The 27,367-nt window shown below is 34.3% G+C and overlaps 2 protein-coding genes across 4 annotated transcripts; one reads left to right on the top strand and one right to left on the bottom strand.

The window, feature by feature from the left end:
* On the bottom strand, nucleotides 3,555-6,229 carry LOC18586725 (50S ribosomal protein L9). Of its 3 annotated transcripts, none has more exons than XM_018128963.1 (6): nucleotides 5,970-6,051; nucleotides 5,629-5,796; nucleotides 5,398-5,532; nucleotides 4,799-4,903; nucleotides 4,304-4,408; nucleotides 3,555-4,083 (listed from the first exon to the last, which is right to left on the bottom strand). In XM_018128963.1, the coding sequence occupies exons 2-6, from the start codon at nucleotides 5,770-5,772 to the stop codon at nucleotides 3,919-3,921; spliced, it is 654 nt and encodes a 217-aa protein (XP_017984452.1). In that variant the 5' UTR covers nucleotides 5,773-5,796; nucleotides 5,970-6,051; the 3' UTR covers nucleotides 3,555-3,918. The 3 variants fall into 3 exon arrangements, with proteins under 3 accessions (XP_017984452.1, XP_007010311.2, XP_017984451.1); XM_007010249.2 differs by lacking the exon at nucleotides 5,970-6,051 and adding an exon at nucleotides 6,086-6,229 and having other exon boundaries at nucleotides 3,629-4,083; XM_018128962.1 differs by lacking the exon at nucleotides 5,970-6,051 and adding an exon at nucleotides 6,086-6,219 and having other exon boundaries at nucleotides 3,629-4,083; nucleotides 5,629-5,793.
* LOC18586724 (nicastrin) lies at nucleotides 6,357-22,830 on the top strand. Its single transcript, XM_007010243.2, has 16 exons — nucleotides 6,357-6,547; nucleotides 6,955-7,068; nucleotides 7,196-7,310; nucleotides 9,353-9,435; nucleotides 9,543-9,619; nucleotides 9,803-9,880; nucleotides 10,688-10,759; nucleotides 10,879-10,952; nucleotides 12,827-12,959; nucleotides 13,054-13,125; nucleotides 13,222-13,341; nucleotides 13,612-13,680; nucleotides 14,376-14,516; nucleotides 21,064-21,148; nucleotides 21,253-21,691; nucleotides 22,407-22,830. Exons 1-16 carry the CDS (start codon nucleotides 6,484-6,486, stop codon nucleotides 22,669-22,671), a joined length of 2,001 nt encoding a protein of 666 aa, XP_007010305.2. The 5' UTR covers nucleotides 6,357-6,483; the 3' UTR covers nucleotides 22,672-22,830.

Below are 27,367 nucleotides of genomic sequence, written 5' to 3'. Positions count from 1 at the left end.
CTGAAAAAGAAGACACTACTCCTTATGCTTCTACTCGCCGAACAAAAGATAAACATGCCTATTAAAAAGTAAGTTTGTCTTTTGTTTTCTTTCTGCATTTTTTTTTCATTTTCTCATTTTGATTATTTTTTTTAGGGAGAATCAACTACAAGAATATCACTTAATTCAATTGAAGAAGAAAAAACCTATAAAGTAGAGATTGAGAAAGAATCATGTGACTCTAAACGTAGTGATGAATCTAGTGATGAGTCTATTGATGTTGATGAAAATAAAGTTGAGGGTGAGATAGCTTCTTGTGATGATTTCATTGCTTTAGATGTTCTATTTCCTTTTCATGTTCGGAGCTCCACTATAAACTAGGTATAAATACATTACTATATTACTTCAATTGACGTTGTTCCATTTTGTTTTTTTTTTAAATTAAGATCATTCTTACTCCCCAAACTATTCAAGATGAGGTTGTTCCTAACACTGAAGCCATTCTTACTGTTGAAGTTGTCCTTGAAGATACTCCAAATATTGAGGTTATTCATGATATTGAAGTTGATATTGATGATGCTAAAGTTACTCTAATTAATCCTCGTGCTTTTTTCTCCCCAATGCTAGAACACAGAGATGCTAATAGTGCTTTTGGCACTCAAGTAGCACGTACTGAACAAAGTGGTAGGAAAGTTGACTTCTATGGTTTTCAAGTCTCATTGAAGTACGTGGAATACTTGGAGCATGTTTTCAGTATAGAGGGAGAGTTTTGAAGTACCTTCTTTGTAAAGAACGTAGATGTCATTTGCTTAATGATGGAAGTGTTACGTAAAGCTTTAACCATTTTCCATGCTTCGTTAATGAGTACTTCACCAAAGGAATTGCAATAAATGTTACGAGATTTCAATGATGCTTGTAACGTTGGATTCAAACTTGAATGCGTCAATGATTGTAGATTTAGAGCTAAAGTTTTTCTCAACAAGTCTTCCTTAGAAAAAAAGTTAGAAGACATTGTAACAAAGATAACTTCACTGAGAAAAAGTGAAGTTGAAGTACGAGAACAATTAGATCTTTGTTAATAGTAGCTCTTCTCTATGGAATATGTAATTGGCAAGTCTTTTGAAATCTCATTTACCTTTTTTTTTTAAAAGCTCGTTTGAGCTAGTACATTGCTATTGATATATCGTATCTCCTTTTCTTTTTGCAATAATAATATTATCATACGCATGTTGCGTACTTATTCCCATTTCGCTTTATTGTATGTGGCCAAAAAGAGAACTCTCAACTTTACATCAAGAAGATTAACTCTAACTTGATGCAAAGGAGATTAATTCAACCCTTTAAATAAGTAAGCATAAGAGCTACGACCAATTTGTGAGTAATAGGCTATGGTCAAGAAATAAGTGATAAAGCTTGCGGCCAATAACATAACATCATTACAGCTAAATTATGAGTGACAAAGCTAACGAAAAAAATATGAATGATAAATTATGGTCAAAGAATGAGTGATAAAACTTACGACCAATAGAAAAATATCACAGCCAAAATATGAGTGGTAAAGCTTGCAGCTAAAGTAAAAGTAATGAATTATGGTTAAAGAATGAGCAATAAAGCTTGCGACTAATAGTATAATATAATTACAGCAAAAATATAAGTGATAAAGCTAGCAACTAAATATGAATTTTTTTAAAGAAAAATGTCAAATTGCAATTTATTAAGCAACGAAGGGTTAAAGTCATAAAAATAGCAAACATGAGCGAGAAATGAATTGTTCTCAATCAGTAATTCTCTTACTTGCATCTTCTTATGGAATATTCTACAGAAGCTTCTACATTCAAGAAGTGATGTGGAGCTGTCCATCTCTTTCGATAATACAAATTTCCTAATAAGCTTTAACATAATGCAATCACTCCTTCCTAATGGAGTCGCCAAAATGTAAAGAGGGTTCTTGTGATAAGAAGAGGAAGCGTTGCAAACAAGTAAGGGATATATTGGAGATGACAGAGAGGAAGATTGGAGTAGTTCTTGAAGTACTGAGCGTCATGGTAGGTGGAAGAGAACAAGAAAAGAATAGGTGTTTGGAGTGATAATATGCTAGAGAGAGAAGCTTTGAGTGAGAGCCAAGTAGTTCTGAAAGTGAAAAGTCCCTTCAATGAATTGTGAAGGTTCTATATATAGTGTCACAAGTAACGGTTACAAGAAAAGGCATTAATGCATGTAATGAATAATATTATTAAGGAAGGTTTTAATGTTAGGTAACTATTACTAAGAGTTAATATCGAGTAACGGTTAGAAACCCATTATGTGACTGTTGAAGTAATTATATGTAATAAAACTTGTTCTCGAGTAAGACTTAACAAAGAAGAGTTGTACGTGAACAGGTATAAGAGAAGAAGTTGTAGATGAATAGGTATAAGAGAAGAAGCTGTATGTAAACAGGTACAAGAAAACAAGGTAAAAGTGGGAAACACTTGTACTTAAGAAATATGTTAAGAGAGAGACCTTTTAACTACCTTCACATTGGAGCCACCAAGCCAAACTCTTTGAAACATACCATATAAAAGTAACCCATGAATCCTGCCACTTATTCCGGATTACTTTCACTGTCGTCTGTGTGAAGTTGTTATTCTATGCGAAGTAGTTGTTCTAGTTGTATTAATTGTTCTGCATGGAGTAATGCTCCACATATTCTAGTTGTTTTATGTGAAGTAGTAATTCACTTTATTTAGTTGTTTTGCGTGAAGTAGTGCTTCACTTGTAATGGTTGTTTTCATTATTCTGTATATAATGTTACATGATAAAATAGGTTCTTTAGAGAATAGATATTAACCAAAATTGACTATCTACAATAGTATAACATGTCTAGATTGATTTCCTTTTCTAAGCCAATTTCAAATGCATTTGATCCATACAAAAATACAATTTACGAAAACAATATAGAATACAAATAATAACTCAAGCAACTACAACCATCAAACACTTTCATCATCGTTTTTTTTTAAATGCTTTAGGCATTCTTTCTATCCATATTTAAAACTTGCTTAATTACCATTTATCAATATGTTTATTGGCATATGCTACATCGCCTTCATACATATATTGAACCCTTGCTTGACTGCAACAAAGTATATTAATACATGTTTAACTATTATGGTAAAATAGCAATATCATTGCCCAGCGCAACGCACGGGTCTTCTGTTAGTCAATTGTTAATTTGCTTCTTGTGGTAATGGTTTGTGGGTATTTGCTGGTGCATCAAAAACTATAGAGAATCAAAGGATCGGCAGACGTGAGGGAATGCTTGGTGTTTCGAATGATGGAGTTTTAGAGTATAAGATAAGACGCAAATGAGTTTATTAAAACAAAGACGACGTGGTTGCATCAGACATTGATTTAATTGAGGTGGCTTGATTAGGACCATGAACTGGTTTCTTTCCATCTTCCTTTTTTAATTTTTTTATGGAAGGGGAGTTACTCAGAGGGAGATTAAACTTCAGTGTAAATTGATTAAAATTAGTTAACTGGTAGATTAAGCATAATTTAAAAAGTTTCGAACTTATTGAGACATCTGCAAATTGATGAAATTCCTAGACAAGAGCTTTCGCTTAAGGTTATTACAAGAGATAAAAATACAATCCTGCAAAGTTGATTGACTTGCCTGTGAAGAGGGTGGGTGTTGTGATTACTAGATAAAATCACTTCCTTTAAAAATTAAAATTTTTTTGTCCAATTTAGAGTTTGAAGTGATGGTAAATAGCATCATCAGACATCGAAGATCGATACTCCCTGGACATTTGATTCCTATGATCCCACTTAGCTAATTCAAAGAGAAGATATTGTTCCTCTGCAATAATATAAAATCACGGCATATTACTGAGACACCACTAAGGTCAGAAAGTTCTTTTCTTGCTTGGTGGTATCCAGCTCCAATATCTCTGTTTATTTACCTCGGATCTTAACTTGAAGAGTCCAATGAACTTTACCTTCTGGGAGAGGTATGGATTTTGGCAACCGTAATGGCACCTCAAACTCTCCAAATGTTGACAAAGGTGTTGGTAGGTATAGGTTTTCAGGTTCAATGTGCACACATAGCTGCCTTGCAACCTGAGAGAATATGAAGGATTTATCAACCATGGAATACATGGAAATAACAACTTAGAGACAAAAACTTCCGTAGTCTCACTCTCTGCAATTATAAGAGCAATTTTTTTTTCTTTTTGCAAAAACATGGGCTGATATATAACACTAAAAACAGATATAACCCACTGTCTATCAAAGAGATGTGAGAGAAACTATTACTTGTGATAAAGAAGACAAGCCATACCTCAGCAACAAGTTCATCTTTTGTCACAGGTGAGCGCAATTCGACTGGGTCATCTTTCGTAGCACGAGCACGGAACTTCTCAACATCGATGAATCTCCTCAATACCTATAAAATGCAATATAAGTTGTACTCTAGATCCAAACAGAAGGCCAACATAACTGCAATTATTGTTTCCAAGCTTCAACAAAATTTTGAAAAGATAATTGTTCACAAATAACAAGTTGATTCAATTATCACTTTCTAGCATCTTTCAGAATTTAAACAAGTCCTATTTCAAATTTTTAACACCATTTTTTTAATGACACATGCTTACTTTGGCTTTTGTTACCCCAGCAGTAAAGGGTCAAAGATCCAACGTTTCAGTCCCCCACCCTTGACCTTGTTTAGTTGTACATCCCCTAAAACGCGTTTTTTTCCCTAAACAACATATGAACCTGAAGGGAAAAAAGAAAGGGAAAGTTCCTGGATTAAGGGCTTTACAGATAGGGCACTAACCAGCCGGGCATTAACTAGACGGTTTGCTGCCTTCTCATATTCTTTTGTCTTATCTTCCACAGTCTTTGCAACTACTTGAACCTCCTCTTCCTCTGGTTGATAAATCTGATGTGCAAGCAGAACACACTGGTAAGTTATGTATCAGAAGTGACTCCAGTGAATCAGGTCACTTCAATTGGCAAACTAGATAAGCAGAATGAGCATAATTATCTAAAATAAATAATGGATTTTTTCCTTCAGCAATATTATACATCCATAAGCTACATATGAATCCTAAAAAGGAGTGAGAGAGCAAAAGAGTAAGCAAGCACTAATATAATCACATCAGGGGATGTATTTCATCCTTTAGGCTATATATAGCAGATGATTAGCATCTAAAAAGTGGCACTACTTGAATCATAATACTAACTAAAACCAGCAGCTACATTTGTTTTTCCTTGAATGTGTCATGACAAAAGGTTTATATGAAACTTTGGTATGCATATAGATGTGTGTGTCTAATGAAGAGCACATTGATGTATGAAAATAAGTTCCAAGCATCAAAGGCAGATTTTGCCTCGAAAGTGAACAGAGTCAATTAAACAGGGAAGAAAACCGACCTTACGCTGCTCCCTAATGAGATGAACAAACTTATCAATATTAGGGACCGCAAGCAATTTCGGCATCAGGTGGTTGCGAAAATAACCAGGAGCAACTCTGACAGTTTCACCTGCTTTGCCAAGCTTCTCGATGCTCTAAAAGCAAATAGAAGTAAAGCAGAACTGAGAAAAATATTTAAGCGTAAATTGCAGCGAAACAATTGCGAAATTTACTGATTGAAAGTTATTCACCGTTGTAAGAATGACTTCCAACTTCCTGTATCTAACTCCTTGACAAGCAAACAAGAGAGGTTGCATCAAGCGATCCTGGTTCTGAACATTCGTGTCTCTGATGATTTTCTGGAGGGCATTTCTGCCATGCTGGAGATAAGCCATCCAATTCCTCTCTCAAGATTACTTCTACGTAAATACAAAGAATTTAGTGCCTGCCAAAGTAAAACTAAAATAACTACAAAGATTTCCAAATGAGTTAACCTTAACTCTATTAATCCAATGCTCTAATGATGGACATTACCAAATGCAAACCTATCTTCAAGTAACAAACTCACAATCAGAATCGTGCATTTACTTACAGGCAAATTTGAAAATCTTGATGTTCAATTTATTCAGGAAAGTCTAACCGAAAAACTGAAAGGAATGAGAGAGGGAAAGGAAGAAGATATAGATGCGAGGGAGCTAAAGCGGGTACCTCAGTATGGCGTTCGGGAGGGAAAATGGCTCGCCGGCGAGGGAGGGAGGGTTGAGAGGAGAAACGGAGCTCAGCTGGGTTAGGTTTTCAGTGGGAAGGGAATAGTCGTTCTATATGGACCCTACAGCAGCCCACTTACTCTGTAGCCTCTCCCTACATTTTTTCTTTAAATAAACTCACACTTGTCAAACGGCGCCGTTTGGGAACTTCTAACACTGTTGCCCGTCTTTTCGTTGCCTCCCTCATTCCCCTTTCTTCCATTTCTTCTCACCGAATCCCTTTCGCTTGGTACTGACTTTTGTGAAGGTTGTTTATGGAGTCCTCCCGATTCAACCGTTCAAAATCTGTACTTTGTTGAGCAAGTCCTAGGGTTTTTGGTTTCCATCGAATTCTCCATCATGGCCTTGAAAATCGTTTTCCTCCTTTTGCTCTTCAGTTTCCAGTTTCGTCTCTCTTTGTCTGGTAAGCTTTTCTTTTGCATACGCGATTTCTAACTCTTACTGTTTTTTTTCTTAATTTACAATCTCTTAAATTCGAAGATGCCTTTTGATTTGATTGCTTATAAAATGGAAATCGAGTGAGATTATTTCGGCAGCATTAACTCAGTCGTTTTACTTGTATTAGGTTCGGTAGAGTCGTCGCTTCGTTGCTTCTTTTCTCTTCTGACTTTTGTTTTACGATTATTCCAGTTTGATAGAAGTTATAAATAAAAAAAAAATTACACTATATTTGGTTGTAATGTAATTGCAATATCTAGTTTGCTATCTTTTGGTCTTAATTCAGTGTTCTTTTTTATTATTATTCTTTAACATTAATGAATTGGAGTTTTGAATTGAATTTAGCTTTTCTTATTGATTTGGAAATTTTAGATCAGACGAACTCAATGGAGTCAGTTCCTGATCTTCAAAAGTCAATGTACATGGTTGTTGATGGATACCCTTGTGTTCGACTTGTCAATCTTTCGGGAGAGATTGGTTGCTCAAGTAAGACTCTTGGAGGATTTTTTAATTTGTTGCACCATACTTATTTGTATCTAAATATTTCCCAAGATTAATTCTTTCGTCTACTGTTTGTCAAATTTTGGTTTTCCTTCCAATGTTTTGTTTCCAGATCCTGGACGAGACAAGGTTGTAGCTCCAATTGTAAAATACAAGGACACCAAGGAGTTGGCTCAGCCATCTGCAATTTTGTTGTCAATGGATGATGTGCAAGGTTTTTTTAGTAGGTATGCCAATCAGTTTTTTTTTTTTGAGCCTGCTTGGGAATGTGTCTTGTGTATATGCACGAATATATCATTTCTTCTTTCTGGATCTTTGTTCTAGGCATGGTTTTCTTTTATTTATTCTTATTACAGAGGAAAATGCATATTCCTTTTACTTTAGAGATTAGTTTCCTCACTAACTGGGATTGTTTACCAAAGTGTCATTTCAATTTTCTTTCCTTGCATGTGTATGCATAGTAATTCCTATTAATCTTCATTTTGGCTCATTGGTATTATACACGCTCTGAATTATGATATTAAGCCTGTCATAGAACTTTATTATGCATTAAATATTCCATTAAATGAAAAACTGTATTATTATCTATACCCCTTCAATTACATTTCTTTTTTGAATTCAGTACATAATCCATTAGATAGACTCTCGAAAGGGCCCTAATGTTATGATACTTAAAGAGTGTGTGTCTCTGATTTTGGTTTCATAAGAACAGGCAATATACTTCAGAGAAATGAAGGTTAAAGGAGGCTATTTTGACAGTGACTAGCATCTGATAATTAGGATGTGCTGAAACAAAAAATGCTGCAACCAAGATGAGAAATGTATGTTGAGAAGACTAGGCCAAGGCCAAGAATTGATGTAGGACTACTAGGTGGTTAGGATTTATGACTTTTCTGATTTACATGCTTGAGTAGAAAAAGACAAATTAAATAAATAAAAGGAAAAGGAAAAGGAAAAGAAATCCCTGAGCTCCACACTAAGGTTCCTTAGGAGTCACACCTAAGGTTGATTGCATCATACAATCACAAAGCAATTATGCTGGAAATTTCTCTGATAGTAAACTATATTTCACTGAATGAGTGTTGATTTATATAGATTCCTAGCATTCCTAATCCTAGAAAAAATAGAACTCTGATTCCTATTATGACTTTAACAAATACTTAGACTCCAAATAGAAAATTAATAAACTTACCCAAACTAAGATTCTAGACTCAAAATCTGAAATTTCTAGCATACCAAAAACTAAGAAAGTGCCCTGTGAACTTAACACTCAAGAAGACAGAAAATGAAATAAGAACCAATGACTTCAACTTAGAGAAACATAAACCTAAGACTTAAATGAACTAATAAAGCCTGCTCAAGTTCCTAGCTCAACATTTCATGGCCATTTGCCAAATTAAGGCTTGGGCATCACAATTAGCCTTAGTGCTGCTTAATCACCTTTGGAGGCTGCTGCCAGTGTGCTACATCAAGAATAGAGATATGCTTCTTTTCTTATTATTATTTCTTTTTCTTTTTGGTTTTAAATTTGAGAAGAATGATCTAAAGGATATGGATGAAAGTAGGTTTAATTTGATTGAGGATTGGGCTTTGTTTTGGTGAATTTGGAATTAAGTTTTCTTAAAGTTAGAAAGCTATTAAAGATCAGTATTCTTGGGGTTAATTGGGAGCAAAAAGATAAGAATGTACTGTTTCTATGTTTTACATTAGTATGTGGAAATGGAAGGCTATTGTAGCAACATTGGATACTTTTTGTGGTAATTTGTGTACATTTTGGGTTATATCATAGCTTATGAGAAAGAGGAAGCCTATTGCAGCAATGCTGGATGGGTTTTGAGGTTATCTCTCTATGTTCACAATCATATTCAAAGCTCATGCGAACAATTCATTTAAGCATAGATGTAAAAACCTGTTTCTCTACTCTAATCACTACACTATAATAAGTGTAGAGAATGTTCATAGTTGCAGCAATAGTGCCATAGTAACTGTTTTGGGGCCAAAGGTATTTGTCATATGAGCTTGATCGTTGGCTGATATTCGCTGATTAGATGTTTCTAAGTTGAAACATTCGGAGAAGGTTTCTATTAAAGAGCTACTAACCCTGTTTTACTATTTATTGCTAAGTTGCTGACTTTTAGCTTTCAATAAGATTATGAAGATTGCAACTTTGGAATGAATGCTGCATACAGATGGTCTTCTGATGATTTTGCTTGTGTAAGCTATGATTCTCTTTGATAATCTTATCATCAAGTACCTGCTTCTGTTTCAGAGTATCAAATGATTCAAGCTTTGCCAGGAATGTTGGTGGTGTTTTAGTTGAATCAGGGATTGAAATCCAAAATAAGCTAAAAGGTAAATGCAGATCGTACTTATTACTATAAATCTTCTATCTACAGAGCTAGGGTGGGTCAAGGAACTATGCTTATTTTGCTAACAGTTGAATCTTCTTTTTCTTGCAGGATTCTCTCCTGCTCAGAAGTTTCCTCAAGCTGAATTTGCACCTTATCATAACACCAGTTATGAGTGGAACCCAATTGTATGTCACTAGTTTATATTAGGATAAGATTTTTTGAGTTTTGAAGTATCTTTGTTAGCTAGTTATTGTTGCCCAAACAATTTCTGTTTTTTCTTTTGTCATTAATACTTGTTGTCATGGGCCTTCATGGTCTTTCCATTACATGTGACATGCTATAGAACCCTGGTTTTTGTGCATTTGCAGGGAAATGGAGATATGTGGAAATCTTATAATTTTCCTGTGTTTTTACTTTCTGAAAGTAGCACGTCAACCTTGCAAGAGGTAAATGAAAGAAACTTCTTAGGTTTTTTCTTCTAGCCTCCTATGATGGTTAACAATTAATGATTTTTTGATTTAGTCTGGTTGCAGTTGTTTTTGTGGAAATAGATTAAGTGATTGTGTTAAATTTCTCAGATAGATTACATTTTCTGATTTTGATAGAATGTTGATACCTGCTTGGGTTATTTCTGGGCATGGTTTATATAAAATAAAACCAATATGCAATGTATTTATTCAAGCTATATTGATGCCATGATGTAAGAATTCAACAGAATAGAAGTACGAAAGCAAGCATATGAAATATACCAAAATAAAAGGCAAAAGATGAAAATATGAGTCTAAAACTACAACATGACACTAACTAGACATTTAAGAGACTATTTATCATAGACTTATGGTTGCTCTACAATCATGGCCCTTGATCTCACAAGTTAGTTTAATTTACTCCGTCTAAGCCATATACAAATCACATGTTATTTATGTGACTCTTTAATAAGACAACAACAATAGTGCAAGGAAATATGAAGACTCGAATAGAGACTAATAAAACTGAAGAAATTGAACTGTCCTATTGGCTTTAGATTGGTGTTTGGATGCTCCTACATCACAAACTGTGTCAAAGTAATCGTCTGCGAGGTGTAGTCAGTACAATTTAAATACCCCGGAACTAGAAATGTATTTGTGCTATAAGATTTTAGGGAACTGAAGTATCTTGCCAAACTAGTAAGATTGTCTGGTAGTTTCACATATTTGGTTAGATTGTAGTCCTGGTCTGATGCAAATTTCGTAATGATTTCACTTACTATGCAGGTTACCATGAAGAACGAGAAAACAGAGAAAGCTTATACTACTAATGTGGCAGAATTTGATCTGGTGATGCAGGTATAATGTTACTACTGATTCAATATAATTATGGTCTTGCACATTTTGATGATTATGTAACTTCTTGTATCATTTTTATGACTTACTTTCTAGTTTTTTGTACATTTGCCTTGGATTAGACAACTAAGGTTGGGACTCATGATTCAGAATCTTGTTTGAAAGAGGAGACTTGCCTTCCATTAGGTGGATACAGGTGAAGTTTCTCTGTTTCTTAGGAAATTACTACTTCCAAAATGCTATCTGTTAGTTCAGTTTTAATAAATTTGGGTTCACGGCACTATAATCTTTTCTATCTGGTATGTATTCAAAGCATGCAATTTGTCAGTTCCTTTTCCATTCTTGTTTTTGTGGAATTATAAACCTCATAAAGTAAAAATCTGATTATTATGTTGAGAGTAAGAGTGTGAAGCACCATTTAATCAGTAATTTGCCTAACTAACACTTGCTTCCTTATTTATTTGTTTTATCTGTGTTTGCAATTTGGCTGGTAGAAAAAGATTGACCTTTGCGTATACAAGATGGAGTGATGTTTATTCTTATGGTGACATAACTTTTTTACTTCAAGGTGGAATGCTCAGAGGGGTGAGCATTGCGCTGCATTAGATCTCTATGCTTCCATTTGTGAATTCCAGCTTACAGAATCGGCTCTGAAAAACTTTTGCAGTGTTAGTTTTGACCCAAATACCCCTTTCCTTTATGCAAAATTCAGCTTCCATTTTCTCTGTAACATCCTACCCTTTGTCATGAGATGGGACACAACCAAAAAAGACTAGCCTACTAGATGAGGAAATTATTCCACTTTGAGATCTCCATGAATTTCTTTCCTATCCAATGTGGAATTGTTGCATCTTGCCTACAACTCCTTGAGTGCCTGGCTTGACATTCTTTTTCTCCTGAACATGTGACAACCTTGTCATAGTTGGACCATCCTGCCTTCAGGTAGGATCTTAGAGATGTTGCACAATAATTGTGAAACGGAATTTGTAGGATATTCTACAAATAAATAAAGAATATGTTAAACCTAGAATATCATATCGGGTTTCTTGTGGATTCACACCAATGGAGAAGGCAATCACCCTGTCATAAGAAATCAACATTACAAACGCATATAAGTAGACTTGGGACATGACCGAACCCTAACATACTTTGGGCTACATGTAAGGTGCAACAACATTGTTAGACTGATGTGAGTCCCATGACACAAAAATAAGACTTGTTTCTAGCCAAGCTGGAAGTTACATAAGACACTTGACTTAATGAAAACTATAACTGAAACAGCTATAAAAGTAACGAAACAGCACAAAACTAAATTAAACTCAACATGTCATTTCTAAATCTTAAAAGGATATTTCAAACTAGAAATTGTATCGTGGAGCCAAATTTCCCTTGTCTTCTATGCACCTCAAGTAAATTCTGCCAGTTTTAGTTTTCAGATGCCTTTCCTGCCCCTCAAAGTACTTAGCATGAAATTTGATCAGGGAATGGGTCAATTTAGTACCACATTGCACAGGATGGCCTCAACCCAAAAGACTAGCCTATCAGGACCATCCTTCTTTGTAAGCCCCACAAGATTCTTCACCTCTTCATAATTGTGTACGCTTGATTCAGCTTCCTCTGCCTCTAAGCACCTTGCATGCCACCTTGTGCTCCTTGGAATTTCTAAATACCTCTTTATTCAGTTTATCTAAATTAGTTGGCATTAATCAGTTCTGAGAAGTAGATAATGGAACTTGTGGTTAGCTTGTTCTTTGATTCTGAATATTGGGTGAAATTATAGCCCTTCTCTGTGTTGTAGTAGTATGTGATCATTTTCCAGTTTTATGGTCCAAAAGGGATTGTTAGGTCATGTGCTGGAAATCATGTCTTTCCTGAAAGATATATATCACAAAGAAAAGTAATTAATTACCCGATGAAACAAAATTTAAACAAAAAGAAATGTTATATCATGTTTCCACATGAGCTAAAACTTGTTTGTGGCTGAATGCTGAATCATGGGTCAAGGATTCTTATGTTTTCTGATGTTTTACATCAATGTTTAATTTTATGCATCTTAATCATGAAGGGCAGTGTTTGGTCAGCAGTCCCACCAATTAACAGCTCATCCTCAAATCAGTCCAAGCCCATTATACTAACCGTGGCTTCGATGGATGCTGCATCATTTTTCCGGGACAAAAGCCTTGGTGCAGATTCCCCTATATCTGTAAGTTCATATTTTTCATAGTAAGATTCATTTCATTTATATGTTCTGTTTTCTGCCTGATTGAGTCCAAAATTTTTTTTCAAATACTTTCCAGGGAGTGATATCATTGCTGGCAGCAGTTGATGCTCTTTCTCGTGTAGATGGTTTAGATGACCTTAATAAACAGGTTTTCTTAGACTTTCATTCTTCCTTGCTACATTGGAGGTGGTAAACCTCCAAGAAATTTTTTTTGTCGTCTAATGTTTCCATAAATTTGGTGCAGCTTGTATTTCTTGTTTTCACTGGCGAGGCCTGGGGTTACCTTGGTAGCAGGAGATTTTTACTTGAACTTGATCAGCAGTCAGATGCTGTTCGTGGCCTCAATAGCACATTGGTTGAGTTGGTATGCTTCGCCCTTGGTTGAACTTGATTAGGATTATGTAAACTGGAAGGGGTTTTTTTACCTACCATGGCCTACTGTTGCTTTGTTACTTTGATCAATTAAGATTGTGTGTGTGTGTGTGTGTGTATGCTTGTGTATATGTATGAAGTAATGGATACTTCATTTGTGTTTTCTATGATAAGTAGTTGACTTATCACTCATGTCAAGCTTGTTCTCTCCCACATATTAATGTATCTATTAATTAATTTGTTTCTTTGTGGTTTGGAAAAGGTCATGGAAATTGGATCGACTGGAAAGGGCTTCAGTCAAGGGAACAAAACCTTTTTTGCTCACACAGAGGTAGTGAATGACTTGTTTATTTTATGAATTTTAATAATGCACCTGTCATATATTACTTTAAACATCCTGCACATGGTTGTTTTGCATTCTTTTATATTTAAGCATTGTACACAGGGTTGTTTGAGGTACACTAGACAACCATATGATGCGATACGTTAAAAAAGTAAAAGTGATGGTAGAGGGAATTGTTGATTTGAATGTTTAATGCAGCAGTGTGTTGAGGCATTAATGCTGTTTGGTAGTGGATTTTATGGGTGAGGGCTAAGTTGATCTGCTGGTGATGGTGGATCATTTACAATTGGGGTCAATGAATGATTTTGGCCCATTTGCTCCCCTTTTGATTTTTCTGTTGAAAGGTGGCAATGGTTAAATCTTGCCTCCCATGTTGGGTCAAAACTACCACAAAGCAATCATAGTGTAGAATGTTTGCTCTATTTTAAATGAGCACGTTAATCATTATTATAAGGAGAATAGTAGTTTCCATGATAGTTGCTCTTAGTTTGTGCCATCCACCAGTTTCTTTTGATTGAGATAGTTTATGATATGTTATGCTAGCATGATTAGGAATTGGACACTATGCCTTCTATGCTTTCATGTGAATGTTCTTGTACGCCTTAAATTAATTATTGAGTATTTATCAACCATTGATGACTAATATATCACTATTTCTTAAGTCTTGGTGGTTATTAATGTAGGTTTCATCTGGTGCAAATGAAGCTTTGGATGCCTTAAAACTTGCTCAGGAGTCCCTTAAATCTGAAGGTGTTACAATTTCAACTGCTAACTCTTCAAATCCTGGAATCCCTCCGTCATCATTGATGGCATTTCTAAGAAAGGTTTCAGTATTAAACTTGAACTCTTATGTTTGCTTTGACTATTCCTAGTTCTTTTTCATTTCATTTTATAGTCAAGTATGTGTACTCATGCAAAATATACCGTTGTTTCCTACTTGAGCTATGTCATTTTAATCTTACGAAACTTTTATAAATTGGGACTTGATTTAGAGAATTAACAATTTGAACTGTTCCATGTTAGACAATAACAATTTGGGGATTTCACCTGTGGTGCAAAATAGGTTCTATTTGGATTAAGGTTAGTGTCTATTAAATTTTGGGGATGTCAACCTTCGTGCAAAATGGGTTCTATTAGGGTTAGGGTTCAAGTTTGGGTTATAACCCTAAACCCTAACTCTAACCCTAAACAATTCAAATTTGAGGATTTAGAGCTTAGTGTGAAATTGGTGGTATTAGGGTTAGAGTTTTGGGAACCCTAATTGGTTCAAATTTGAGGATTTCACCTCATGTGAATTGGTGGTGTTTTGGTAGGTTTCAGGATTGAGAACCCTGATCGATTGTAATTTGGGGATTTCACCCTTAGTGCGAAATTGATTGTATTTGGTTAGGGTTCGAGATTGAGGTTATGGTTGTAATTTGGGTTCAGCTAAGTAATTTGTTGTAATAGGTCTTGACGTGGCTGATGATTTCTACAACTTGATGGTTCACCATTATAGTGAAGTGATGATCCTAGGAAATGTTGATCCCAATTGATACTCTTACATAGAGTTTACCAATGGCATATTTGAAGGTTTAGTTGATGTTTCTACTACTGGCATAGGAATGAGTGTATCCATTAACTCACGACATCCAAAATTTAAGGAGTTATTTGAGTTGAGACCTTATGAGGATGTTTTCAAATTCAAAATGAATCAAGGTGTCAAGAAGAGTGACCTATACTTGGATCTTATACCTGCAATTCCTCTACAAACAATGAATCCTATATCAAGTATTCTATTAATGTTAATAATGTTAATTGCTCTATTGGAAATATGCATGTTACTAGAAATTGTGATAATATTGTAAGGGATAAAATACACCCATTTCTCTAAGTTTTGATCGAAATTACATGAGGGGTTCATTAGTTTTCAAAATGGACACTGCCCCAAAAAAATATTTTTCGCTGGACATGTAGGTTTAGCCGTTAGTCAACCATTAGTGTTTCCGTCAGTTTGATGATGTGGCAAGTGTAAAAATATAATTTTACCCTTGATTAATTTTTAGAATTACTATTATATAATTTTATTAATAAAGAAAAAACTCCCCAAATGGGGAGCCCGATTTGGGGCTCCTTAAGGGAGCATTGATGCCTTGGGTGCTCTCCTTTCTTGGGAAGCTCCTATATTTTTTTTTAAAAATATAATAATAAATTTTTAAATTAATAAAGAAAGGGCATTTTAGTACTTTCATAATTTTTGTTAACGGTGTTTGCATTCTTGGAGTGGAGTATCCATTTTGAAAACTAATGAACCTGCTTGGAATTTTGATTAAAATTTAGGAAGATGGGGGTATTTTACCCTCTTGTAAATGTTGATGTAAATGTAGATGACAATGTAAATACTTATGATGCTATATATGGTACTAGTATAAGGAGAAGTTCTGATTTAGGAAGAGGGATAGGTAGAGGCAGAGGTAGAGGTTGGGTTAGTTCAGATAGTTTTAACGGTAGAGGTTCAGTAGTTGTTGGTGGTTATCTTGGTGCTAGTACTTCAGCTAGTAGTTTAGGCAATTTATGTTCAAGTTCTAATGTAAATAGAAGTGATTCAAGGGACAATAATGTGGAAGAATGAATTAATGTTTCAAGTGAGGATATTGATTGGATGTTTGAGATTGAGAGTGAAGAACTAAAAAGTTAGTTTAAAGGCAATGGGGAGAAGAATGTTAAGGATAGAGCAATAGATAGTAATATTAATAGTCTTTGACTAATGTTAGAAGTGATGTTGAAGAGGTTAATCAAACAAGTTTTTATTCTAATAAGGAGGGGAGAGCTATTGATAGGTTTATGGTAAGCATCTCTTATGCGCTTGATGAATGTTAAAAGATGAGGCTAGTTGATAATATGTTATTTAACAATTTTAGTCATTTTGGAGAGGTCATGGCAAATTATATGAATAAAAAGGGATTGAGGTAGCTTGCAAAAAAAAAAAAAAAAGGGATTGAGGTGCTTTATACTTTATCTTCTCATTTTTAGCCCTTTACAACTCAATCCCTTCTTGAATCATATAGTTTGTCATGACTTTTTTAAATTGACTAACTTTTTTAAAGAACATGTTCTCTAGCAATCTAACGTTTTCACACTCATCAGGTGCATAAAAGATGCGTACTATAGACTTATCAATAGCTTTCCCATCTCTATCAAAATCAAAACTTGCTTGATTATCTTTCTCAACATTACTTCCAATATTAGAGAGACCATCAACATCACTATCTACTACCTTATCTTTAACATTCTTCTCGTCGTTGCCTTCAGATTGACTTTTTCCTTCTTCACTCTCAATCTTAAGCATCCAATCAATATCTTTTCTCGAGGTATCAGTTCCTTCTTTCACATTAGTGTCCCTTGAATCACTACTATTCACATTAGAACTGGAACACAAATTGATTAAACCACTAGTTAAAATACAAGCACTAAGATCAATAGACCTTTTGCCTACACAACAACTAGCAACAGCAGTTGAACCTCTACTACTAAAACCTACTTGAACCAACTCTACTTTTGCCCTTACTTATCCCTCTCGCTGTACCAGATTATCAACATCACAATTTCCATCAACATCAAAATTTACTTATCACAATTTTCAGTAGTATGCATGTTTTCAACAAAGCAATTAACATTATTAACATTGGTAGAATATTTACCTGCTACAAGATTTATTGTTTGTAGAGGAATTGTTGTTGTCAATTTTGTACACGCAAGTATACGTATCGAACAAGTAATATAGATAGTAAGTCCAGAATCGTATCCTACGAGGATTTGCTCCTAATTATTTACTAAGTACTAAAATTATGACATTAATCTTATTCAAGCAACTTGATGTTTTAGAAAGTTAATTAAAACTAAATTAAAGCAACCACTAAATTAATTAATAGAAACTAATAATTCACTTGAGAAAGGCAATATTTTAAAATCTAGGATTATGAGTTCATTCAACACTTCATCTGATACTAGTTTTTCTCGTTATTTATCTTTCTTGGATGGTTTTACTAAACTAGAATCTAAAACTATGGACAAGTCTCTGTCGAGTTGCTTGTACAAATAATTAACGTAATTAGTTCACTATGTGTCTACAGGAATCAGTTAAATTGAGTTCATTAAGCAAGTGTCCTAATGTGGCTATGTATGACAATTGGCGTATGTCTACCCGAATCGCGAATCAGATCACATAAGTGACGTGAACATATACTATTCAAAACTTAGGTCAATCTAAAATTTCTCTGTCTAGTCTCAATTAGATTCACAAATCAGTTAATTGTTGGCCAAGCAATTAAAAACATTAAGAACATATTTGAATAAGCAAAATTACATCCATTCATGATAAATAAAACAGAAACTAATATTCAAACTATATGTTGAAATCCACCACAATCTTAGAAAAATAATTTAGCTCATAATAACAAATAACAACATCCAAAGAAATTTTGCCATGAATCCAACTCAAAGAAAATAAAAGAAACACAAAAGTAAAGAAAGAAACTAAGTGTTGGAGCTTTATGATCTCAATTCGCTCTCAAATTCTTTTGTTTTTTTGCTTTGTTCTTAGCTCCAAATCTCCATAATAGTTGGTTGCTACCTTCCCTTTAAAACCTTCGAAAAAGGTCTTCTAAATAAGCTCCAAGTAACCTAATTTCCAAAATCTTGCTAAATTTTTATTTTTGAAAAATTGCCCAGCGTTGCGGCTTTGATTTCTTGGCACTGCAATGTTGGTTTTTTGCTACAGTAGTGCTGTAGAGCTACTTCTCTAGCGCTGTAGCATTGAGCTCTCGAGAAAATTGTATGGTGAGCTTCCTTTCACTAGCGTTGTAGCCTTGTTCTTCTAGTGTTGCGGCAGTCTATCAACTTCGAATGTAATTTTCATCCTGATTTGATCCAAATTGGGAAAAGTGAAAAACATAAAAGTTGTAGCCTTGTTTCTTAACTTTGCAATGGATTGAGGATCATGTCAATTGGACTTTTGGATTGAAAGATATGCTTCGAATATTGCATCATGTTCAGTCCATGAGTACTACTGCAATGTTCTGACTTAGACATATTTTGAGCACGATCCAATCTGAACTGGGTGAAGCGGTAAACATAAAAGTTATAACCCTTCTTCTTATAAGTCTAGTGGTTGAAGAATCACTTCATTTGGAGTTCTGTAGACAGATATATGGTCAAAATACCGCAACATATACGAATGAAGTCATCACCATACTTGCACAGATTTTCATCAAATGAGCCTTTATCATTAAACTTCCTACAAAAGCAATTAGAGAAATTATCAATACTATTCTTAAAGTAATTTAAAACAAAATAACATAAAATTTAACTAAAATAACTTGAATTAACTATTCAACATGTAATCAAACTTAAATTTAAAAAACACCTAAAATGCTACAATAAATCTCAGATTTAATTCCTTAAGCCCTCAAAATGTATCAAAATAACTTTATATAATAGAGTTATCAATTGCAGGTATAAGATACAAGAACAGGTGGATTTTCTTGTCAGCTCGAAATATTTTGAACAACTTGAGAACATTCTCATCAATTCTAAACTCAAATAACTACTTGGACTTTGAATGCTGTGTGTTAATAGATACACTCATTCTTATGCCAACAATGGAGTCATCAGCTAAACCTCTAAATGTCATTGGTCAACTCTACAAAAGAGTATTGGATGGTTAGCCAATAAAAAAAAAAAAAAATTTATGTAAGAGTATCAATTAGGATAAACATTATTTATGATCATCACCTCACTGTTTTAGTGAACCACAAAGTCGTTAAAAACGTTAGTTATGTTGAGACCCCGTTATAACAAATTACAATAGTATGTAAGTTGAACTTAATTTACAACCATAATCCAAAGAACCCTAACACCAATATCCAATTTCACACTAGTAGTGTAATCTCCAAATTAGAATCGATCAGGGTTCTCAATCTTGAACGTTAACCTAAATATCACCAATTTTGCACCAAGGGTGAAATCCCAAAATTCAAATCTGTTAGGGATTTCAGAATCCTAATGCCACAAATTTTGCACCAGGCCTTAATTCCTCAAATTTGAATCGTTTAAGGTTAGGGTTCTGGGTTACAACATGAATCTTAACCCAAATAGAACCCATTTTGCACTAAGGATGAAATCCTCAAATTTTTAATTGGAACCCTAAACTTAACCCAAATGGAACCCATTTTGCATTAGGGTTGAAATCCCCAAACCTTAACCCTCCACTCAAACTCCAACTGAAAATACGCACAAATGTTTATCACAGATGCACAACAACACCACTTAATTGATGCACAATGACGGTGTTTCCTCAAGCTTTCATTCCTATTCACTTCCAATTTGAAAGACGCTCTAAGGGTTTCAAAAATATCAAACAAATTAAAGGCAATCAATGAACCAACGGTTTTTTTGTGCTTTACGAGTTATTAATCTGGAAAGCTTAAAAAATCCTAACCCTAACCAATTGGTGGCTAGAAAGGATGAAGAGCTGCAAAGGGAGTCTATAGTGGTTAGTGATGAATGAATTTGCTTCCAAATGATGCTATTATGGGTTATTTATCTTATGGACTAAAAATTCATTCACAGCGTTTGCACTTTTTGAGGTAGAGTGTCCATTTCCAATCTAATAAACTAAGAATAAATTATGATCAAAACCTAAGGGTAGGGGTATTTATCCTTTTATTTTTGATACATATGCATATTCGTGAGGTCTTGGGCTGCACAATAAGAGGTAACTCTTTCTCTTCCTATAAACCTCTTCTTCATCCTTTCGTATTTTAGGTGCTAACTCATGACCTCTAAGTTGGGGTCTCAAGTTCTAATTGTTGGGAGTTCTGTTGGAAACATATATTACATTACTTTACTATAAAATTTTGATTTATGGTATGGTGAAAAATGTTTTGTCAATTAGAATGGTTTTATAGCAACCTATGATTGGCCTAGCAGTTGTGACTACTCTTGAGAAGGGTTAAGGTCTAAGGTTGTTCCCTCTTCCCTCTTGGACTCTCACATGTCGCCCCTAAAAATAGATTTTTTTTAGAAATAAAAACTATAGCTTTATTATTGGTCCCAAATATATATTTAGCTCTATTGTAATTGTTGTAACTTAACCCCAAAGATAAATTTTTGGCTTCACCTTGAGTTAGAAAGTCTTGAAAATATAGAACACAAATTTTCAGGCCATTCTTTGTTGGCTAAGTGCTATTGTTCATATGAAGTTTTTTTAATTTATAAGATCTTCCACTACGCACTTGTCTATTTCAAGCTTTTCTGTTATGTTGGTTCGTTTTGTAGTAGAACAACAAAGTAGAATTATATCTTATTATTGGTTTGTTGATCTTGTAGTAGAACTCTTCAACTTCTGGGATTGTGTTAGAGGATTTTGATTCCATTTTTGTGAACAAGTTCTACCATAGTCATCTTGATGATTCATGTGAGTTGATTCACATTCTTGATTGTTTTTCTCTGCCCTCTCTTCATTTGTGTTTAATGTTTTGCAGAAGTTGTAACTTTGTCTTGGCACCATCTATTTTGCAGCAAATATAAACTCTTCAGCAATTGTGGCAGCTGCTTCTCTTGTTGCCCGGACCCTCTATATTCTTGCAAGTAATAACAAGGATTTAACCAGTTCAGCTATAAGTACAATCAGTGTGAATGCCTCTCTAGTAGAAGAACTGATTAGTTGCATGTTGGACTGTAATCCTGGTCTGTCTTGTGAGTTGGTTAAGAGCTATATTTCAAGCACCAACACATGCCCAAGCCATTATGTTGGTGTTGTTCTTGGAGAACCTTCCTCGACACCTTACCCCAGTCAGGTGGATGATGTTTCCAGGTTTTTGTGGAACTTTCTGGCAGATAGAACATCGATTCCAAAGGGCAATACTTCTGTTTGCTCACATGATTGTGGCAAAAATGGTGGAGTGTGCATTAGAGCAGAAACAGATGGGAAGGGAGTGTGTGTTATCTCCACAACCAGGTAACTTAGCAGCTCAAAGATTCTAAAAGTGTGTTATTTTAGTACAGACTTTAAGTAGATAGTATCAGGCCAGCATTAGGAGGAGCACAGCATATACTACTGCTCATTGTATGTGTGGTCTTACCTCATCCCATCTTTCATACTCTGGTTTTCCACCTGTCCAGCCCATGATGGATCATAAAGTTGGTAAATTCCATTCTGCTGAAATCTGTCCTAAATCTGACTTATGTTTGATAATTTCAACCTGATGTTATTGTTACTGCTTTTATTCCACCAAAGATTGTTTCCTTGGTTATTTTCAGTTGATCATACTGATATCCACTTTAGAGCGATAATTGTTAGCATTGCAGGCTAGCGTATTTACCTGATCTTGATGCATTGTCACTCTGTCAAACAGGTCATTAATACTTTATATTTTTGAAACCTTGGATGATTAGATCTATCTTCATGTGCTTGGACTGAAGTAGATAATTCATGGTTGAGTGTTCTCTACTGCAGGAAGATCATTTGTCCAGTTGATACAAAGCCCTATGTACTGTATTACTACCCTATTATCAGTATATTGTTGGTACTCTTCTTAGCAGTTTGAATTGTTAAAAAGTGACAATTTAGCTATGTGACTTGCAAAATGACTGATATAATATGTTTAATTACAGTTAGACAATGTGATCGTTATATTTCTAGAATCATGAAGGCATGTGATTCCGCATTATAGGTATGTCCCTGCCTATTCAACTCGCTTGAAGTTTGACTCTGGAACTTGGAAGGTGTTGCCACCAAACTCCACTGATCCCATGGGGATGCTGGACCCTGTTTGGACAGAGAGCAATTGGAATACGATTGGTCTGCGGGTCTACACTGTTCAGGATCCTGCTTATGACCGGCTGGTTTTGCTTGGGGGTGTCGCTGTTACAGTCTTGTCTTATTTTGCAATTGTACTTACAAGAGCCTACATAACAAAGGCCTTGAAGCAGGATTGACAACTCAGTCTTGAAAATTTTTGAGACATGCAAAATTGTTAGGAGCAAAGGCTATATGCGGTAATTGATTTTTGTGTTATATTATTAGTTAGATTGCTAAAATTTTTAAATTGTGTTTGTGGCTGTGCTGTAGAGGATGAAAGTTGATTAAGTTTTTATTATTCTTCTCAAGCGAAGCTGAAAGTTTGCCAGCTTAAGTTCCATTTTGAACGTCATTTTAGCAGATGTGCAGTTTTTAGTTCTGCTCAGAGCCAACGAAGCTTGTCTTTGTCTTTGTGACATTCATTTTGCTTCTGCAGTCAGCTCCCTATGGTGAGCGCAACTTAGTGGCCTTAATTTTGGTAGAATTTGGAATCTTAAATTTTAGATGACTAATATAATTTTAATTTATATTGAATTGAGACTAAATACAACTAATTCATATATGTGAGATCTAACAAAAACAAAAACAAAAAAAATTCCTAAATAACTGTATGGGATAGGAATATTGTTACCTTCAAGATTAAAGAATTGTGGACAAGATTTTGCTTCCACAACAATATTTTCTTTGACCTTGTCTTCTCATAAGTGATTTTTTTTAAAGAAAAAGATAAATAAGGTTTTGAATTATATAAAAAAAATCAAAGAAGTCTTTGTCTTTTTATTATGTTTAATTAAATTCTTGAATTTTTATTTGGATCAATTAAGTCCCTTTCACTAATGGTGATGGTATAGTTAGCACTTTGATATCACAACATATATCATGTGATAGGTTGACATGTCATTTTGATGATGTCACTATCATGTACTAAATGACATAGCATTAAATGTTATTGATTAAGAAATATGTCTTTTATCCTTTTGTCTCTCCACATATCAAAAAATGATTGGTGTAAAGATTTAAAACAAAAAAATAAAAAAAAAAACTAATTGCTTTTTGATAAAACAAATGTTTTATGCCTAAACAAATTAAATCATTTGATCTGGGGTGTAAACTCAAAAATTACTAAATCATCTTAAAAAACCAAAAATCAAATAAATCCTAGAGACTTAAATATAATATTCAATAGGTTTTTTCAATTTCAGAGATGATGAATGTAACACCCCAATTTAAGCAAAGGGACTATAGCATGAAAACTAAGTTGCCTAGTAAGTTAGGTAAAATGATGTGCCTAATTGATCAATAAATTGTTCCATGCCGTTAGAAACATTAGTTTAATAGATAAGTAACAGTATGTCTAAGAGGGGAGTAAATTGGGTTTTAAAAATTTTAGTTACCTTTGAACCAAAATAGATTTATGTGAAATTACAACCATGCACATAATAGTGAATTTGAGTATGTATGAATATGCATGATAAAATGTGGATATATTGATGAGAATTGGTTTTCAATTATAAACTGAGGCGTAGGCTAGCAGAGCTAAATGTCATGTGGTTTTGATTTCATTATAGACAATAATTTTGTGATTTATGTTTTTAGTGGAATAAGTAATGTGGTTTTCTATATGATGTATATACATTTGAGGTTGATGTTGGAATAGATTTGCTAAGATATGTATATAAGCATATATGATAAAGGAAATGATGGATAAATGAATGAAAATGAAGTTGGAAAATGGCTTAAATTTAAATTTTGCTTAGGGAGAATCGATTCGAATGGAAAAGGAGGTTGATTCTCAACCTCCAAAAGTGAAAGGAAGCATTTTGTGTTATGAAGAATCAATCTCTTGAAGAAAAGAGATTGATTTTCAGCTTCCAAAAGCAAAAAGAAGCATTTTGTGTTATGAAGAATCAATCTCTTGAAGAGAAGAGATTGATTCTCGACCTCCAAAAGCAAAAAAGAAGCATTATGCATTAAGAAGAATAAATCTTTTAAAGAGAAGAGATCAATTCTCAAATGTGAGGACTTAATTGAAAGGAAAGAAAAGGTTGGGAGAAGGACTAAATTGAAAAGAAGAAAAAACTGGAAGACTAAATGGAAAAGAAAATAAATAAATATTTAAGGGACTGAATTGAAAGGAAAAATAACGAAAGAGGTGAATTATGTAAATAAAGTATAATGAAAGGATTAATAGGCAATTAGCCTACTGAGTTTATCCAAGTGGGGGCTATTACATTTTATCCTTGGTTTGTCTGCCCATTTCTCATTACTTTGAAAAAGTTTTGAGTTCTTTCTTTGCAAAAGGTTCCAAGCTTTCCTCTTTTGATTTTTAAGTACTCCTACTTGTGAATTAGAGCTAGGAAAGTGGGAGATGAGGTGAGAACAAGCTTTTTTAATGCTTGAACTTCAAATTGATTAATTATAATTCAAAATATGGTGATGTTCCAACACTATTTCTCTCTTCTAGCTTGAAGGTTTTTGGAGATTTTTAGTGGTTTTAATCTAACAATTAATGTAAGGATTTGATGTTTAATTGATTAAGATACTTAGGGTTGTTGTTGAAGCATGGAAAGAAAATAATTGTATAGTTAGGGGGTTGGAAAAATTGTATATTCGTCTACAAATGCTAGAAAGTTTGAAGAAATTTTAAATTGGAGTTTTATGGGTTTTCAATATAATGAACATGTAGAATTCAATCAAGAAAGGTTTTCTAAGGGCTATTGTGTTGGAAATGGGTTGATTCAAGGTGAGTTTACTTGACTTACCTCAATTACAAATAAGTTAGTTAAAATTGTGATAAAACTACTTTGGATTATGTTAGGTAGAACCTAGTTAGAAAGAATGATAATGAATTAAGTACATTATTGATATTTATGCATTGATTCAATGATAGACTTGTTAGGGATTCAAATCATGCTAAGATGAATCATACACAACGGAATATTATTAAAATTTTAATCCCCTAAGCTGTGATTCACTTTAATTGAAATTAATCTAGAAAAACCATAAGAGAAAGTTTTCGACATACCTAAAAGTTTGATGTCTGCTTTCTTTGGTGGAGTCCTCCTTGGCTTTTCATTGTTGAGTTTTGTACGCCAGCTAAGACTTATCAAACCATAGCAGCATAATTGTCCTGCCTTTAATGATGATCCGCATATTGATTTGTCGAAATCTCTTCACTAAGAATGTGTGAATCCTAAGCCAAAGTTTGTACTAGCAAACTCTTAACTTTGAGCTCCCTTATATTTCTTTCTTCTTAGTTGTGACCCTATCTCCAACACATGAGAAAATAAAATAGAACTCTTTTGTACTTTTAATAGGTGGCTAAAGGATTCTTTTATAGAGTAAATTGACCTACTTCATATCCAACAAGCATTAGATAATGTCTTGGGCTACTTGTGCCTATGTTTAATACTCCATCAAATCATATTTGATTTAGCCCACTATTTAATTGGATTAAACCTCTATAAAATCAATGAGATCACATCCAATTGAACTCAAATTAATTTCAACGATTCATCTTATGTGTGTGACCCATTAGGTTCCTAACATGTTGGCAATAAATATAAGTTAATTCAATTAAGAATTTATATTTATATTTACAAATCATAAACGACATTTAGCAATATATCATGGCCACCCCAAGTATCAGGAGAGTCAAATCGTTTGACTAACCTTTCAGTGTACAGTATCTTTGTAATGACCACTCCTCGATCGACGTCCGAGTTTTGCGAGATAACCCGCCAAGTCTCGAACAAGCCTTATTTGAAACTTTAGTTATTACTTCATATTTATGCTGTCAATCTAGGAAATTACTTTAAACCATATAACTCTTTGTAATAAGAATTGAACATAAATCGTAATAAGCCATCTTATCCTTTTTTCACCATAATCGTAAAAATACATTAAAGTGTATAGTATCCAACTGCACATTTACATTGGCATTGTTTACAAATACATCATGCTATGAGCAACTCGACCTCTAGCAGCGGAGCGACTTGGAATAAAGTGCTATGAGATGCCTTTACGTATCCGCGATGGACTATAAATGTTGATAATGCACATTAGGCTGATCACTATCTGCAAAAAGGAGATAAGGGGGTGAGTCTCACAGACTCAATAATCATCGGCTCTGTGAGCAGGGCGTAGATGGGAAACAAGCTTAATACAGATCATTTGAATAATAAAACCAGAATATTAAATAATAATCTTGTTAAACCAAATCACAAGTAAGGTATTTGTGCCTTGTAAAAAAATAATGTCATAAAATCACAATGCAATACTTCTGTTGGCAGAACAATGCCGAAAACAATCGTAGCAAAATAAGTTTCAATCATCGAAATCATCTCTTTTCATCAAATATACAATTAATAGTATAAAAGTATGCATGCTCCCAAAATGTGTGGCGTGTAAAAATCAACGTGCACATCCACATAAATCAACTCATGGTCATCAAGTAAGCACTGAAAGCTTTTAATCAAGTAGGGGAGTTGTGAAAAAACATTAACTCTCCACCATGCAAAAGAGTACAAGTCTAAAAACTCTCAAGGCTCTTGAGTAGGTAATCATAATAATCAACCCGTGGACCCACTTCCACGTAATAACAATCCGAAAGGCCCCCCTCCATCGAATTCCCATAGCCATGGCAGTCTCAACAATGTTGGCCGACATTAAAGAAATCAAGTGGTCGCAACCACGTATATCAACTTGTGGCCTAGCCATATATATCATCCCGTGGCCTTGCCACGTATAATCACAGACCGTGACCTAGCCACATCTAACAGCTCATCGGTGACCCAAAGGTTCTCTAGCTAGAGCTCACTTGTGCACAAGGGT

This window comes from Theobroma cacao, chromosome 10 (assembly GCF_000208745.1).
Source record: "Theobroma cacao cultivar B97-61/B2 chromosome 10, Criollo_cocoa_genome_V2, whole genome shotgun sequence".
Classification (NCBI taxonomy): domain Eukaryota; kingdom Viridiplantae; phylum Streptophyta; class Magnoliopsida; order Malvales; family Malvaceae; genus Theobroma; species Theobroma cacao.
The sequence above is the reverse complement of the archived record's forward strand: the minus strand, read 5'-3'. Positions and strand labels throughout refer to the sequence as shown.

Excerpts from the sequence above, each read along its gene's own strand:
- LOC18586725 (XM_007010249.2), bottom strand. The coding sequence starts at position 5,772 with ATGGCTTATCTCCAGCATGGCAGAAATGCCCTCCAGAAAATCATCAGA. Across the intron at positions 5,533-5,628 it reads TGGAAGTCATTCTTACAACG|AGCATCGAGAAGCTTGGCAA; the intron begins GTGAATAACTTT and ends ATTTGCTTTTAG. Across the intron at positions 4,904-5,397 it reads TCATTAGGGAGCAGCGTAAG|ATTTATCAACCAGAGGAAGA; the intron begins GTCGGTTTTCTT and ends CTTGCACATCAG.
- LOC18586724 (XM_007010243.2), top strand. The coding sequence starts at position 6,484 with ATGGCCTTGAAAATCGTTTTCCTCCTTTTGCTCTTCAGTTTCCAGTTT. Across the intron at positions 13,126-13,221 it reads TAGATGACCTTAATAAACAG|CTTGTATTTCTTGTTTTCAC; the intron begins GTTTTCTTAGAC and ends AATTTGGTGCAG. Across the intron at positions 21,692-22,406 it reads TGTGTTATCTCCACAACCAG|GTATGTCCCTGCCTATTCAA; the intron begins GTAACTTAGCAG and ends TCCGCATTATAG.